This window comes from Limanda limanda, chromosome 6 (genome assembly GCF_963576545.1).
Source record: "Limanda limanda chromosome 6, fLimLim1.1, whole genome shotgun sequence".
NCBI classification, from domain to species: Eukaryota; Metazoa; Chordata; class Actinopteri; order Pleuronectiformes; family Pleuronectidae; genus Limanda; species Limanda limanda.
The window spans coordinates 8,965,280-8,979,998 of NC_083641.1; the positions used below are offsets into that span (position 1 = coordinate 8,965,280).

The 14,719-nt window shown below is 41.4% G+C and overlaps 1 protein-coding gene across 5 annotated transcripts in view; it reads right to left on the reverse strand.

Moving 5' to 3' along the window:
- Positions 1 to 964: 964 nt before the first annotated feature.
- Positions 965 to 14,719, reverse strand: part of usp32 (ubiquitin specific peptidase 32) — a 45,191-nt gene continuing 31,436 nt past the window's right edge. For 3 of the 5 annotated variants that reach the window (XM_061072876.1, XM_061072875.1, XM_061072878.1), the window contains exons 17-34: positions 13,534 to 13,691; positions 12,649 to 12,730; positions 12,400 to 12,474; positions 11,734 to 11,872; positions 11,537 to 11,642; positions 11,119 to 11,292; positions 10,178 to 10,352; positions 9,933 to 10,084; positions 8,955 to 9,066; positions 8,631 to 8,830; positions 8,168 to 8,352; positions 7,432 to 7,518; positions 6,601 to 6,721; positions 6,121 to 6,312; positions 5,748 to 5,973; positions 5,185 to 5,633; positions 5,011 to 5,103; positions 965 to 4,858 (exon numbers count right to left, since the gene is read on the reverse strand). In XM_061072876.1, coding sequence (XP_060928859.1) covers positions 4,685 to 4,858; positions 5,011 to 5,103; positions 5,185 to 5,633; positions 5,748 to 5,973; positions 6,121 to 6,312; positions 6,601 to 6,721; positions 7,432 to 7,518; positions 8,168 to 8,352; positions 8,631 to 8,830; positions 8,955 to 9,066; positions 9,933 to 10,084; positions 10,178 to 10,352; positions 11,119 to 11,292; positions 11,537 to 11,642; positions 11,734 to 11,872; positions 12,400 to 12,474; positions 12,649 to 12,730; positions 13,534 to 13,691 — 2,900 coding nt within the window. In that variant the 3' untranslated portion in view covers positions 965 to 4,684. The remainder of the gene's footprint in view (positions 4,859 to 5,010; positions 5,104 to 5,184; positions 5,634 to 5,747; positions 5,974 to 6,120; positions 6,313 to 6,600; positions 6,722 to 7,431; positions 7,519 to 8,167; positions 8,353 to 8,630; positions 8,831 to 8,954; positions 9,067 to 9,932; positions 10,085 to 10,177; positions 10,353 to 11,118; positions 11,293 to 11,536; positions 11,643 to 11,733; positions 11,873 to 12,399; positions 12,475 to 12,648; positions 12,731 to 13,533; positions 13,692 to 14,719) is intronic. The other 2 variants (XM_061072877.1, XM_061072874.1) reach the window with 1 other exon arrangement.

The window sequence follows — 14,719 nt, forward strand, 5'->3', positions numbered from 1 at the left end:
ATATCAGACAAGATTTCAATTTTAAAAAATGAGGTGGTGAGAATCACACTTAAGTCTCCACTTAAGAGTTTAGGGAAACTCAACTGTAGAAACCAGAATAGAATGGGTTAATGAGACAGAGAGGATTAGATAAGAGGCGGAAAACAAAAGGACCTCACATGTGCGTGACAGAAATATCTTCTGCAGTGAGGGGAAGTTGCTGCAGAGACCCCGAGTGTGGTTTCCTCTCTCATCTGCAGATAAACTGCACCAACACCACAAGTTCCACTGACGGCTGTACACCTTCACACTGACATAATGTCACATCATGGTCAATGTGACAATGGTAATGTTAAGAAGGTGTAATGTAACACACTAACACAATGCATTCACATAGTGGATGAAGTGAAGGACTGACGTGCTGGTGCAATATAGATATTAAGTCATGTTGCCCTTTTCCACCAAGGCAGTTGAAGGGCCTGTTTTTTGGAGCCAGTGCTTTGCTCGAATAAGTTCTTTGTGTTTTGACAAATCAAAAAATTGGCTCTTGGTGAGATAAAGTGCTATGACTTTGGCACCAACCCTTTGCTATTCTAGACGACTAGAAGAAAGACCTGTCTACGTCAGGAAGCGGGATTATTATATCATTTTTATAAAGAGATTGTTTTATAAGAGAGTTGTTTGTAGTCTACGCTGTAGTCTGCTGTTGTTGATGCTGTGCTTGAAGTCGGTGCTAGTGTTACATGGAAATCGTATAGAGACTCTATGGTGAATCTAGCCCCTTGAAAAGCTCTGTTCTTAAAAGGTGAAGGTGAACCGGCTCTGCAGCAGCCATAGCACCAGGTTCACCTTGGCTGAAAAAAAGTTGATGGATCACCAAAGGTATAATTCATGAACGTCTGTACCAACTCTTCTTGTAATCACTCCGTTTACAAAAACTGCATTCCCCTCCCGGACATAAATGAAAACATTTCAGTCTGCTGTCATTTTTTGCTCTGCAGAATTTAATTTGTTTGTTGGATATTTTGTTACAGATCAACAGTATCACTCCATATACAACTACAAGTACAGTATTTTGTACAGTTCATATTCAAATACATACTTTTCATTGGCTTATTTACAAAACACATTTTTATGTACATGTTTTCATGTCAGTGCAACGTCACTTTCTTTCAACAAACACCTTAAAAAAATTTCTTTAAATTAACACGTCTGGTTCAGATCCAACAGAAATGAACTTAAATAAAAAGAGGCTACAGACACTGACAGATAGCTCAGTAGTAGATTGCACTGTCTGCGACCCTGAACCTTTCTTCTGGTGGTGGTGGTGGTGGTGGTGGGGGGGCTTCTAGAGAGGGGAGGGGTTTCCGATTTGAGCCCCGCGTTTTACAGGATCAGCGTTCGCCCAGTTTCAGCTTCAGAGCTCAGTTCTGTTGGGCCGAAAAATCTATGTTCCAGGATTATAAAAGTTGTGCTGAAAATTACCATCAACTATAAACATTGTATTTTTGCTGATACAGTTGAAGCCACATGTGTAGTTAGCATAGCATCACACAAGTAGTCGTTTGAGGGCCAAAGGGGCAACATTAAAGGAAGCAGACATTTCCAATTGGGGACTTAAGAGACAGATCCTTAGTTAAATGCTTCCCTTTGAGCCATGTGATGACAAACACGGACAGAAACTGGACATGGGCTACAGCTCGGTGCAAAGGAGGGAGGAAACAAAGAGCTCATTCAAGGAGAGCCCTTGTATGTACATTTCCATTTGTTCAATAAACATAATCTGCAAAGGAAGGGAACAGTGACAGAGATCTCTCCACTCACAGACGTCCATAATGACACCACCTTCTCATAAATACAGCAGCTAAAAGGGGCGAACAGAACGACTCATCTCATGTGATCTAGAAGACAAAGTGGGAAATCGTCCGCAGTCTGTTCACAGTGATTAGAGTCCCACACAGCAGACTCATCTCTGCTGCAGGACTCTGCACAGCAACACATGCGTTTGTTCATTACAAACTAACCTCAACAGTCACATCAAACCTTCAGATAAGAAGAGCAACAGAGTTTAGAATTAACATTGAACGGGTATTTAGATTCAGCACAAAGAAAAAGAAAAAAAAAAGATATATATGATCTAAATGTTGGGTCCAGTGATGAGCGATAAGATAACCGATACAACTACCGTCCAGACACATGCCTTAGCTCTCATCAGATTCAACGGGCTTTGGTTAGTTTTAAGTATAAATAAACGGTCAACTTAAATCATCAGCCGATCTGAAATGTTGTTATCGTTTCCTTTAATTCAAGTACTGGAGTTGTGTTGTGTTTTTCTTGTATTTGTTGAAATCCAGTGGGATTATGATGATATGATATATGATATGACACTAGGGATACATTTAAATGACTGTCTCTCACTGTACCACATCACCTACCAATGAGTTCACGTAGACAGAACTTCTATTCTGGGTCCATGGGGACAGATGAACCAATGAACAAGAACAGGAATAAAGATAGTTTATGATAAATTAATAAAAGATAGATTCAACAAAAATAATGTTTAGAAATACAATAATAATGACAGGTGAAATACTGAAAGTATTAAAACTAGATTTGGACACAGGACCTCCTGAGGCCCTTGTCAAATAAGTTCATGTCTAGCTGCACTTAGTATCAACTAAATGATCAGTTTATTAAATTAGTTTTGGGGCCATAAGAGTCTGGGAAGTGGAGCTGGCCACTCCACCCAGTAAGTAATCCAGTGTTACTGAAACTTCCACAGATATTTAGCAAGTCAACTTCTCACCCAACTGCAGTTATGTACAGGATAACTCAACTACATTGTGACATTGTTGTTGAGTGTGGTTGGAGGTTCAGCTAAGTGCAAACACATCCACCAGCAACACCAGGAACACTACAGCTGCTACCACTACTATTCCCGGACCATCTTCTACTTGGGTGATATGTTGGGCATATATTTAACCTTGATTTAAGGGAGCAGTCTTCTCATTCCTTCTTTACCTACAGCCATTGAGCTGAAGAATATGATTTGGAAAACCTTGGGAGTGAATTTAGAAAGAGGAGAGCTTGATAGACTCTGTAGCCTGCACCTTGTGTCTCCTGGAGACTTCAGGTTTGAGGCTACTAGCAGCTAATTTAAGTGAAATTGCACTGTAGGTGAAGTAGCAGCCAGGTTTTGACTATAGCTAAGAATGTGTTGGAAAAAAATGACAACATCTGTGGTTCTGCTGCAAAGATTTAGATTCCTGTTGTTAAGCTGTAAGGGGTGTGATGCTAAATCTGTGGAGAAGTCTTTAAAATTACTCTTTAAGTAACAATGTTAAAATGAAGGTGAATTAAATTTTGATCACTTCTTTTTCTCCTTTCTTATTTGGGAGGGGGCGAACATTAGTGTCACGGACTGGTTTGAATCTCACCTGCAGTGGGTGAAAGGTACATGTGGAGACAGAGCTGCGAAGATGAGCCTGACTGCTCTAAGTGTGGCATTGAGATAAATATCATCCCTGACCTGAAGGGGCTCCTGTGGCTTGTTTCAAAACAACAAATCTATTAAAAAAAAAATAAACAATGCATGTGCAGTATAAAAAGAAAAGAAATATCAAACATATGTTGTGTATTAATTATGATATAAGCATGTCTCTTCTGAAATCATGGCACCTGTCCTAAGCAAATCAAAGATTCCTGCTCAAGCTTTTCAGAGATTCTCAGCGAAGTTATGGATACACACAGATCAACATTGCACAAATCAACACTGATATATGGCAGCTGCAGGATGAAACAGTTTTGGCAAAAGCGCCTAATTTCATCTGGATGTGTGTGATTATCCCCATAAGGGGGGGCAGATTTATGGGGTTGGGGTGAAATGTTTGTACCATGTCTCCTACAGGAAGGACGCATTTTTATATTATTAATACTGTCAGACTTTTAGGGTACAAGTGGCTGAGCGGCTGCAAGAAGCAATGAGGTAGCATATGACTTAAATCTTCCTTCGTGAAACAATCACTACTAGAACCACTTTTTTAAAAGTTTACCAGACACCAAATTCCATCATCATGTTGACTTGTGGCACCAAATGTAAAATCCACGCACACGCTCTGGGCTCTGTTTACACTTGGCATTAAAAGGGTCTTCAATCATTGGCTGTGCATTTACAAATAGAAAGCATGACGTAGTCTTACTATTTTCCTTCTGCAGGTAAGATATCCGGGCTCAGATCACACGTATACTCCAATTGTCTTTTTTTCTCCACTCTGACATCACAAATGATAAATGCACAATAACAAAGCAACATCACTTCATGACTTGGCCATACTGGCATACATTCAGAGACGTGTTAGTATGCGAGTATATGTTACACGTATGTTATGGCGGATGTTGTTCACGTGAGGAAGAGGAGGAGGAGAGGAAGGAAGGGGAGCAGGGGTTAGAGAAAAGTGCACCAGTTTAGTGCTTTCACCGGGGCTTCCATGTTGTCTGGGCAAACCTTTGCACTAATCCATGTTTGCGATCAAGTGTAGAAAGTGCTGCGATGCATCCCTAGAGACAGAGAGCACTGTCTGACTCTAGTCATTAGCAGTTTGTGAGAATTCTTCAGACTGATCAGAATGTCTGGTGCTTCCTGCTCAGAGCAGCAGGCGGCAGCAGAGAGCAGGCGTAGTGCTGGCTGAGGGAAGACAATGCGCCATCACTGGAGGACACAGTATTTCTTGTAGTCAGACTCAAAGTCTTCGTCCATGCTACTGGTGTCGGCCATCTTCTTGCCATCGATCTTTGGCAGGAACTGGGAGTAGTTTACACCTTGCTGCTCGTAGAAGAGGATGTAGGCTGAGTCGGTGTCGACTTCCTCCGAGGGCACTTCCTAAACAGGAAAAAAAAAAATGTCACAGTTGAGTTCTGTTTGTTATGCGTGAGTGTGACATTGTATGCTTAGCCAATTTTACCCTAAAGTAAATATGTAATGAAAGGTATACTTTGAAATACAAACATATAAACTGTTCTGCTGTTATTTACCTTACAACTGCTGTCGTTGTAACAGTACCACTTATCATTGGGGTTTTTGGCATACGTCACATAGTGGCCTCCTCCCATGATTCCTGAATGGCACTGAGAAGATAAATCACAACAATATTTAGATTTGTTTCAAACAGTAAGTCTATTATAACTATCTGTATGGCAGGGACTTACTGATATTGCATAGAGGTTGTAGATGTCGTCCAGACACATGTTGTCTCTGTTCTGAAGCAGCAAGTTGTCGGCATCCATGTTGCTCTCAGTGCTGCAGCCCGAGCTCATCCCGTTGGTATCACCGTTCAACAAGTGCACATCACAGTGGCTGCTGGATGCCTCAGCACTGCACACTGACTCTGATGCGTTTGCTTCTGCTGATCCAGGAAGGCCCATCACCCCTGCTACTGCACTCCCCTCTGTGTCTGCCTGTGGAGCATCCTCCCGGGGCTCAGCCTCCGGATTTGCAACAGCATCCAGGTTCTCCTTGCTGTTAGACAGGCGGTGTCTGCTGCCCAGCTGAGGCAGGCGTAGTCGGCCAGGCCTCCGCCCTCCGCTCTTTGGGCTACTGGAGGGGCTGCTGGTCCGGCTGAGAGAAGGAGCTGACTTCCTGCTCGAGGCAGGGGAGGCTGTTGGGAGACCACGGGTGAAGCAGCAGTTATACTAAACTTTCTTTAGTTCAACATTATTTCAGGCTCTCAAGAAATCATCAAACACACAGTGTAATGATCAACATGTGGTACCTTTGGGGAGGTTGCAGAAGCCAGCGGGAGCAGAGATGGAGGACAGGTTGTCTTCTCCGACCCTCAGTAGATCCTCACTCTCACTACGTGAGTGGAGGCTGTGCTGCTCCAGGTCTCTGGGAGCCAGGAAGGCGCTGGGGTCAAAGTTCCCCCGCGGGAACTTGACAATCTTCTGGGACTTGATCCAGCGACCATTAACAAACTGGAAGCGCTTCAAGTGGACAATCTGGTGAGGAGACACACAAACAGGGTTGTCCTATTGTTGATGCAAAGGTAATTGATATTACTGATGACCACACAGAGCTCTAGGTCTAAACTACAACAGTAAGACAAGAGCACAGGTCCGACAGAGTCTTATAAGTGTGCCACTGACCAGAATGGGTGGCAGCCTCCAGAGGTCCAGCTTTTTCGTGGCTAGCCGATGGGTCTTGCACTTGGAACAGTAATAGAGCTCATCCTCTCCCAGCTCCTCTTCACTGGTGAAGGCCTTCAGACAGCTGTCCAAACTGATGGGCTCAGCCTGGGCCCGACGGGACTGCTCCACACTGCAGTGCTCCTCCACGATCTGCAGAGAGACCATGATGTGATAAGACTGCATGGAGTGAGGGTGTATTCACAGTACCCGGTTCATCAATACAGAGAAAGAAAAATGTGTGAATCATGGTTTAAAATCGAATCTGTTGATCTCTGAGTCCAAGTTAATGTTTCCCTTAAGGTGGTCCTAAGAAATCACGTTCTTATAGGACAATGCTGGTAAGCATCAGGCTATCAGTTAAGGTTAGAGTAAGTCTGCATAAAATTAATGAAAGTCTGTGATTCCCCAAACAGTGACGTATGTGAATGCAAGTCTCACCCTCTCCTGGGAGGTCTGGTAGCGGAGGTGCAGGGCAGTGGGGTCCCAGTCCACAGCAATATAAGCATTTCCAACACAGGCTCTGTCCTCTGTGCAGTCTATTGTACAGCCTCGACAGAACCTGGAAACACAAAGATGCAGCTGCAGTACATACATTCACCTGGGCACAGAACTCTGGAGCACATCCATTAAAAACTATCCTTGTTTGAATTCAATCTAATCACTCTGATCAACCTTGCGCAAAAACAAGTGTAGATTTAAAAGATTTTATTGGATTTTCTGTTTTCAAACAGTGTTACTGTAGAAAGTGAACAATAAAAAATACCTTAAATCAGCTGTTTAAAAATAAAAGCAGCAGGTTCCATTTTGATATATTTCATTAAGAATAGTAAAAAAGTGACAAAATCCCTGTGAATTATTGATAAGAAAAACCACAAAATACTATGCGTTAGAAAGACTTAATTTGCATTTATTTTTAAATCATCAACCTGATTGGTACACAAGAAAATATCATATTTATTAAGTGTTATTACGGGAGAATATTGTATTTTTATATCTGTTTTTTTTACACGCCCTCTTTACGCACTATCAATGAGCAGTAATTAAGATGTTAACGAGGGAAAAATCTAAGTTAATAATCTGGTGAATTTGGAATATGATTATGCAAGATACGACATTAATAAGGGTTTATAATGACTTATAAAGAGCCAATATGCTCCCAATACACATGCTGAAAAGAAACATATTTAATTTCTTATCTACGTTCATAAATCTAGACGTCTCCCAAGTACCAAATGTGTAAGAACAATGTCTGAATGAAAGAAATCTTACCTGTACCAGGGACACCAGGCACACGAGTTACCATCCTTACCAACGACCCGCAAAGTGAAGGGGTACTGGTAGCCCATACTGTCATCACTGCAGGTTCACAGATGTGGAGGAGACAGAATGAACCATTAGTTTTCTTCTGATGTCAGGCTTACTGTCTGTGTTACAAAACCATTTCTTTGTTTTATGTATGTGATGAGTCTTTCAGCAGTTGGTTGAACCCAGAGTAAATAACAGAAATGGATGAAGCGTTAGATCAGCAACAAGGCTACAGTATGTCAATCAGCTCTGGCCAGTCACCACAATATTCTCTTTGCTGTGCAACACTGAGACTACGTTCACACTATTACATTTCCAAACGCCATTTTAAAACTATACTGAACTCCATCCAGACAAGTGGTGTAGCTTTACATCTGAAATAAAACCATTCACATAAGTAGATACAACATAGAGCAGATTTATTTGCTTTGTTGCAAAATACTAAGAATAAGAAAGACAGGGAATTATTTTCCTGTGAGTGAAGACAAGGTCGAACTGCTACATTAAGTCTAAGTCAAGTATATTTATAAGAACACTGACATTTTAATAAATACCCCCCAGTAAGATGGAAAGGATCTGTGTGAGCTTCCTTGGTTACTTCAGCAAAAAGATACTAGTATAGCATTGTGGCGTCAGGACAAACTGATATTGTTCATGTAGAGAATACATAACAAGTTATGGGGATGAAAGTGTCAATTACCAGTCCTGGGCATGGTTACTAGCTTCCTGTGGCGGGAGTGGACTGGCCAGACGGGAGACTTGGATCCAGACGGCATCATACAGGTCTTTCTTACTGGTGTGGACAGTGCAGGGAACTATGAGGGGCATGCCGAACAAACTGGGCCGATTCTTCTGAGATGACAGGAAGTACAGCTCTGTGCGCATCTGAAAGTGGACACAGTAGAGTGTAAGTAAAGTGTAAGAGCTGGGACTCAGCCAGGTCAGTTTTCTGCTCACTCTCATTGGCTGGGAAACTGTGGTAAAGCAGCTGTTACATAATAAAATGAAAACGATTTTTGTAGCCTGAATAATTATGTAGATTATTATGTTAATTCAATAATAACTATAATTTTTTTCCACAGATTAAACATTTAAAAATCTGTCATCCATTTATCCATACAATTATACACAACACTTGTTTAAAAATGCTGTACAGCTCTCACCATCTTCCTGTGCATGGCGATGATGTATCCAATGAACGGGCTTTCCAGCACTAGTGTGATGTGTCCGTTGGCGACTCCACTGGCGAGGGGCGTATCGGGGCTGCAGGGCACCAAAGTGCTGGGCCCACCGTTAGGGATGAGGACAGACTTATTGCCCAGGTGCCCATTAGCAGCTGAGCCATTGGCCACCGGGGTGATGTCTAATGAAGTTGAGAAGAGAGAGGCAGAAAGAAAGGAAAAATACTGTCAAGTGTCTAGTCAACTGCGGCCTCTCAGACAGAGCCGAGGTTAATACAAACACAGGGCGGGAGTTGTCCAGCTCACCTGTCAGTGTGGGCGAGCTCAGGGACGTTGGTGAACCTGGCACCGGGATCTCAAACGCACACAGGAAGCCGTTTACTGACAGACGCACCTTCTGGTTGTCCTGAGGGAAGTTCTACACACAAAGCATTGCTACATCAGACTGAGTGTTTCATTGTAATTCTGTACAAGCACTAGTAGTGTGTATCTGTAAAGTACGAGGACACACAAAACCTTGTGTTTCCATCTCCGTGAGGACATTCATTGGTATAATACATTCCCTAGCCCCCTTCTCTAACCTTAACCTAATTCTAACCCTAACTCTAAAACCAAGAACCCTCAAACAGGTCTTTGAAAAAGTGAGGCCTATTTATAGGTCCTCAACCCATATTGTCTTTAGTCAAAATGGTCCCTAACCACCAATAAGACAGCTGGGCTCTGTGCATGTGGACTGTGTGTACTGTATGCAAACAGTGACTCCTGGAGGAAGGAAGGAAGTAAATATCAACCCCTGCAAACGACAGCAGACATACACTTTAGTTCAGAAGATTTCCGGTCATCCAGAACTTGTGTTGATTTCCACAGTTGCATTTGAACAGTGGACATTTTAACTTGGAAGCACTTTGAAAAATGTTTATAGCCTCCACTGCTCTGTGGGCATCAATTAGCTTCATTACAAAGCGGCTGCTTAGAGGAGTGTTACCGCAGGGTTTGAGAAGACAGAGAACATATCATCGGCTGACATGTCGTGACCTGGTATTGCCCTGTTGTATTTCAATGTGTTGATATTGAGGTTACTCTCCCTCCCTGCCTGTGGATGGTGCTGTTCACATGTTCTGTGTGTTTTGTTCTTTTCCTTTTTTTGTATGTCTGGTAAAATGACAATAAAGTCAGATTTGATTTGAATGAACTTGAATTTAATATCAAATTGTGTTGTAAAGCACCAAAGATAAAGTATTTAAAGTACTCTGTGTTTCCAGCTTTGTGAGTCAGTCTCAGTACCTTGATGTTGGAGGTGTGGACCTCAGCCAAAAGGATCTGCTCCGGCTTCAGACTGCAAAGTTCACTCAGCTGTTTCTTCAGTCCCGTGTACTTTTCATCCATATTCAACCTCAGGCCATAGCGCACAGGTGTGGAGCCGTCCAGTTTAATAACTACAAACATAGAACATGGCAAGGGTCACTCGCATTATTACAAGAAGGAAATTCAGTCTAAGAGTCTCTTTCCCCGTCTTCCAGCCTCCTCACCTGTGATCTCCAGATGCATGGAGCTGTCCATGGGCAGGGGTAGAGAAAGGAAGTTGAAAGGGTCAAAGCGAGCGCTAATGTGGCCACAGGTCTTACATTTCACCTGGGACTTGAGCTGACCGTGGAACAGATCCACCACGATGGAACGGTTCCTGCGCAGGTGGTTCTCCCATGCCTGGAGGCATGGACACACACACAGACACACACATATAAACACAGTGGATTGTGGGGATCACACACTACTAATCCTGCAAATCCCTCCCCTCAGGACAACCAGAATCAAACAGAACATCAATACAGCTCCATTTCCAATTTAAAGGAAAGCGCAGCTGATGGACTGGCTGGTATCGATTCCTCTGTTCTCTCCTCATCCGTTGACTTTCAGAATGGACACCAGAGGATGTTACAGCTCATTACCACAAAATATCTCAGAGGAGAAGGAGGCTAGATGCAAATCTCATTTAGAGAAGTTGTGAGTGGCTTATAAAAAATCAAGTTTCCTTTATCAGAAGTCGCCACTGAATCTCTTTTTCGCTTTTGCCATTATACTTTCTTTCAGTCTTACTATCATTACCCTCTTTCTTGCAATTACTCTCGTTCTTTGTATTATTATTATCTTCTTCTTTCTTTCTAGAATAACTCTCTTTTTCTTTTATTATCATCTTTCTTTCTATTATAACTCTCTTTCTGACTATTCTGACCTAATGCTCCACTATGTTAACCAGCTGATCAGCAGCAAGTCAGTATGACAGTCAAACAAGCTGATTCTTAAGTTGTGTCATTATGAAGAGCATCATTTTTGAATGATGTCTAAGAGCTGCATCCTGCATGTTTCCTTTACATCTTGAAGACCTGGACCATGATGCCAGAGCGACATATATATATAATTTAGTGCTTATTCCAATTGTAGATAGCTGAGTTTGATCAGCTATGTGACTGACCTCAGAGGCCACCTCCCAGTCAGGCCGGCCATCACTGTCCTTCAGCTCCACGTAAGGTTTCTCATGGACTCGGTTTAGATCTTCATGTAGACCATCCAGCAGGAAGGCTAGCAGCTCCTGGGAGTCCTGCTGCTGGAAGCCATTGAACCGTGGGGCATACTTTGCTATCGTCCACTGAAGAGGAAGTAATGTATATATATGTAGATAAGATATTTGTATTTTAACTTTATTTTTAAATGTATTTTTAAAGACAAAAAGTCTTCTATTTCTGAGAAACTGCACAAAAAAGGTAAAAAAACAGGAATTCAGCTGGTAGAAAGGTTATAGAAACATTTAAGTACAACTTCAACACAAATTCTACACAAAAGCTTTGCATGGCAGATTGTTAGACAATCTCAAGACTGATGAAACTGCTCACTCTGAGTTTGAGGGGAGCCACATTCTTCTGTGTGCCGCTCCACAGCTCCATCACCAGGTCGCCGTAACACTTGGCCATGTGACCCCGCATCCCAATGGGATTGGTTCTGTAAATGCACCAACACAGGCCCGTTAAAAGGAAAAGCTCAGAACAATGGTGGCAAGATGTATACAAAAAGTGATGCACTTAAGTGGCACCTGTTTAGCTCATAGAGGTGTCTCCCTGAGATGAAGTAGTCTGAGAGTGGCTTGGTGTTGCTCACACACTGGATACTGGAGTTCATGAAGCAGGTGTTGCCAAGGTTACTGAGACCAGTGGCTCCTTTCTCTGTGGGAACTGTGTTGATGAACAAGGACACACTGATCAGATTTACAGAAATAGCTGAATGAGGCAAAACAATGGAATCTACGGAATCATGTAAACAAATGATTTTATTTGACCACAACTTATGAACCTTCCTGTTGCATATATGACAAAAATGTGAAAAATAAATAAGTACAATTATAACCAACATTAGAGCCAAATTGTTTTTGGATGATACATGCTTTTCAAAAACTACGTATAATAAATTATTTAGCAACATTTTAAACTATTCTAAAAGTATTTTCAAAATATTCTTGGAAAAAGATTAAACAGAATATATTTCTCCTTTATATATATATATTATATCTCCTTTGTTCTGGCCCTGATAGAATAAAATGAAGGAAAGTTGCACGACATCAATATAAGCTTAATTGTCTCCCAATTATTTGTAGAGATTTTTGGGAAATGCATTTTTCTAATATTCTGTTAACCTCAATCTTTTCAGGATCTGCTTGTGTACAAAAGCAGTGAGCTCATCATGACAGTGTCTACCAGCTTACCTTTGTGTCTGTCCATCTTACTACTGTTAGCAATGAAAGACATCTCCTCAGGCCAGCTCATATCTTTGTTCCTGACTGTGGCAGAAGAGTAAGAAATTCATCTGATTAAACCATTTCACTCCCAATTTCTTGTACCAGTATTCAGAATGACCTATTATTGATGAAATTATCTGTTCATTAAACTCTGAAGAAGGATTTTTACTTATCCTGAAGAGAATTTGAATAGAAAAAAAGGGATATGTTTCATACCTTCTATAACTAGCTGCTGCTCATCATGGATCTTCAGACTCTCTAGTGTGTGATCTTCATCATCCAGGAGGGTGAGATAGTTCTGAAAAACAATGAGGAGAAAAAACATATTCCCAAATGTTTATTTAACTAATTGAGGAAAAAACAGTATCATATATATATATACATAATATGCTTTATGTCACGGAGAGGATTTTAACAAAGAAGATACAAATTAATTTAAGGAACTGCAAATGTGTTGAGTTCCTAAACTGTATCTGTTTGTGACTTTATAGAACTCAAGTGTGTCAACAAAATGTACATGCATTGCTGTGCAACCCTGAGGTCCTGTCTTATAAAAGGTCCTTCATGTCCCATTGCAGTTTATGTACCACATCAATTTTTTTAGGGTATACTGTGCTCATATGACTCACATTTCAAAACAATGTTAAACGTTCAGCATGTTAGATTTAGGTCAAAGACTCTATTGGCAGAAATTGAATATAAAATAATCCTAGTGATGTTTTACTAGTGTGTAATCATCTAAATTGTATGAATTGTTGTGTTTTTAACCTAGAATGGCCCCTTTATATTTACATCTAGAGCGGTTCCTCTTTTTGGAGGCCGACATGTTGTACACACTTAACCTTTAATCAGATTAGCAGTAGTAGTGTAAACAAATCAAAGTAAACGGGTGGTGACCAGTTAAAGGGGTCAAGCTGAGACCATAACAGGACACAAACTGACCTTTGCATCCCTCCTGCACCCAGCATCAACAACCATGGGAAGTTTTGTGACAAATACAGGCTGATAAATAGCTTATATTTAGCCCAATATACGACAAAACAGATGTGTGAAACCCCCAGTAGACGTGATGGGGAATGTAGTGACAGCTCTGTTGCCCACCTCACTGTTGTAGAGCCAGAGTCGCATGTCCTCCTCCTTGATGCGGAGTCTCTGGGACAGGTAGAAGTGGATGTCCTTGATGGTGGCCATACGGCTGAAGCAGCCCGTGTAGGCCAGCACCCTCTTGAGAGGAGCATTGGGGGATGGAACATTACCTGCTGGATTGTACAAAGAAGACAGGACATTCATTTGTCTTTGTAATGGCTAGACAATACCAACTGCAATTTTAAAATCCTTCTGCATTTTAAAACTTTCTCAAATCATAATGACAAAAGTACATTTCTAAATCTGATTGGTTGCTTTGGCAACCATAATCATGGTCTTATGTACAGAAGATGCCTACAGATGCAAGTAATCATTGACATAATTTACCCACATGAACATGGATACTAACGACAGCATTCAGCTGACTGAGGATTAGTTGTAAGGAAGCAGCAAGAAAAGGGCAGTTTTATCAGTCAGTGCAAACTTGATTGGTCAATCAATTTAGTGGACAAAGATTGTATTAAATCAAATGCAAACCAATCAATATTAGTCCTGTTAAATCAATACAAAAGATTAATTTCATTGATGTTGATTTGATTTAAGTAATGGTTTTAATATGCTACAAAGTGTAAATCATCACGCAGTATTAACCATCAACACAGACTTGCCATTCAATTATACCACTAGACAAAAACTTCCTCTGCTCTTTTTGAATGCTGTTCGATCTATATTTGATACTTTACCACATGTCAGGCGAGGGTCTAAATGCCGAGCAATGACAAGGAGCTGCTCAGACAGAGAGTGAGTCATTGTGGAGGACAAGGCTCCTCTGGGGACTCAGGTCTGTGGCCTGAAAGCTGATATGTTGTTGGCGGGATTTGGATCAGCGCTCTCCTGCTGAGTGCTGATGCCATCCACAATCTGATTATACTGGAGCAACTCTGCATGTCACTGCTTAGTGCTTTGTCATCTAGTTTCTTTTTTCAATTTCGCATTTTCACTTCATACTTGTCCATGATATCCATTTAGACATCAAGCAAAGGGATGACAAGAATAAACCCATAAGACGTTCATTTTCAGTTATTGTGGGAGTGAGTGGATGTGTGTTTACAACTTCCGTTGTGAATAAATACTAAATTGCTTAATTTGGTGGAGAGCAAACTACATGAAACAATGTGACAGGAAATGAGTGCTCAGCAAC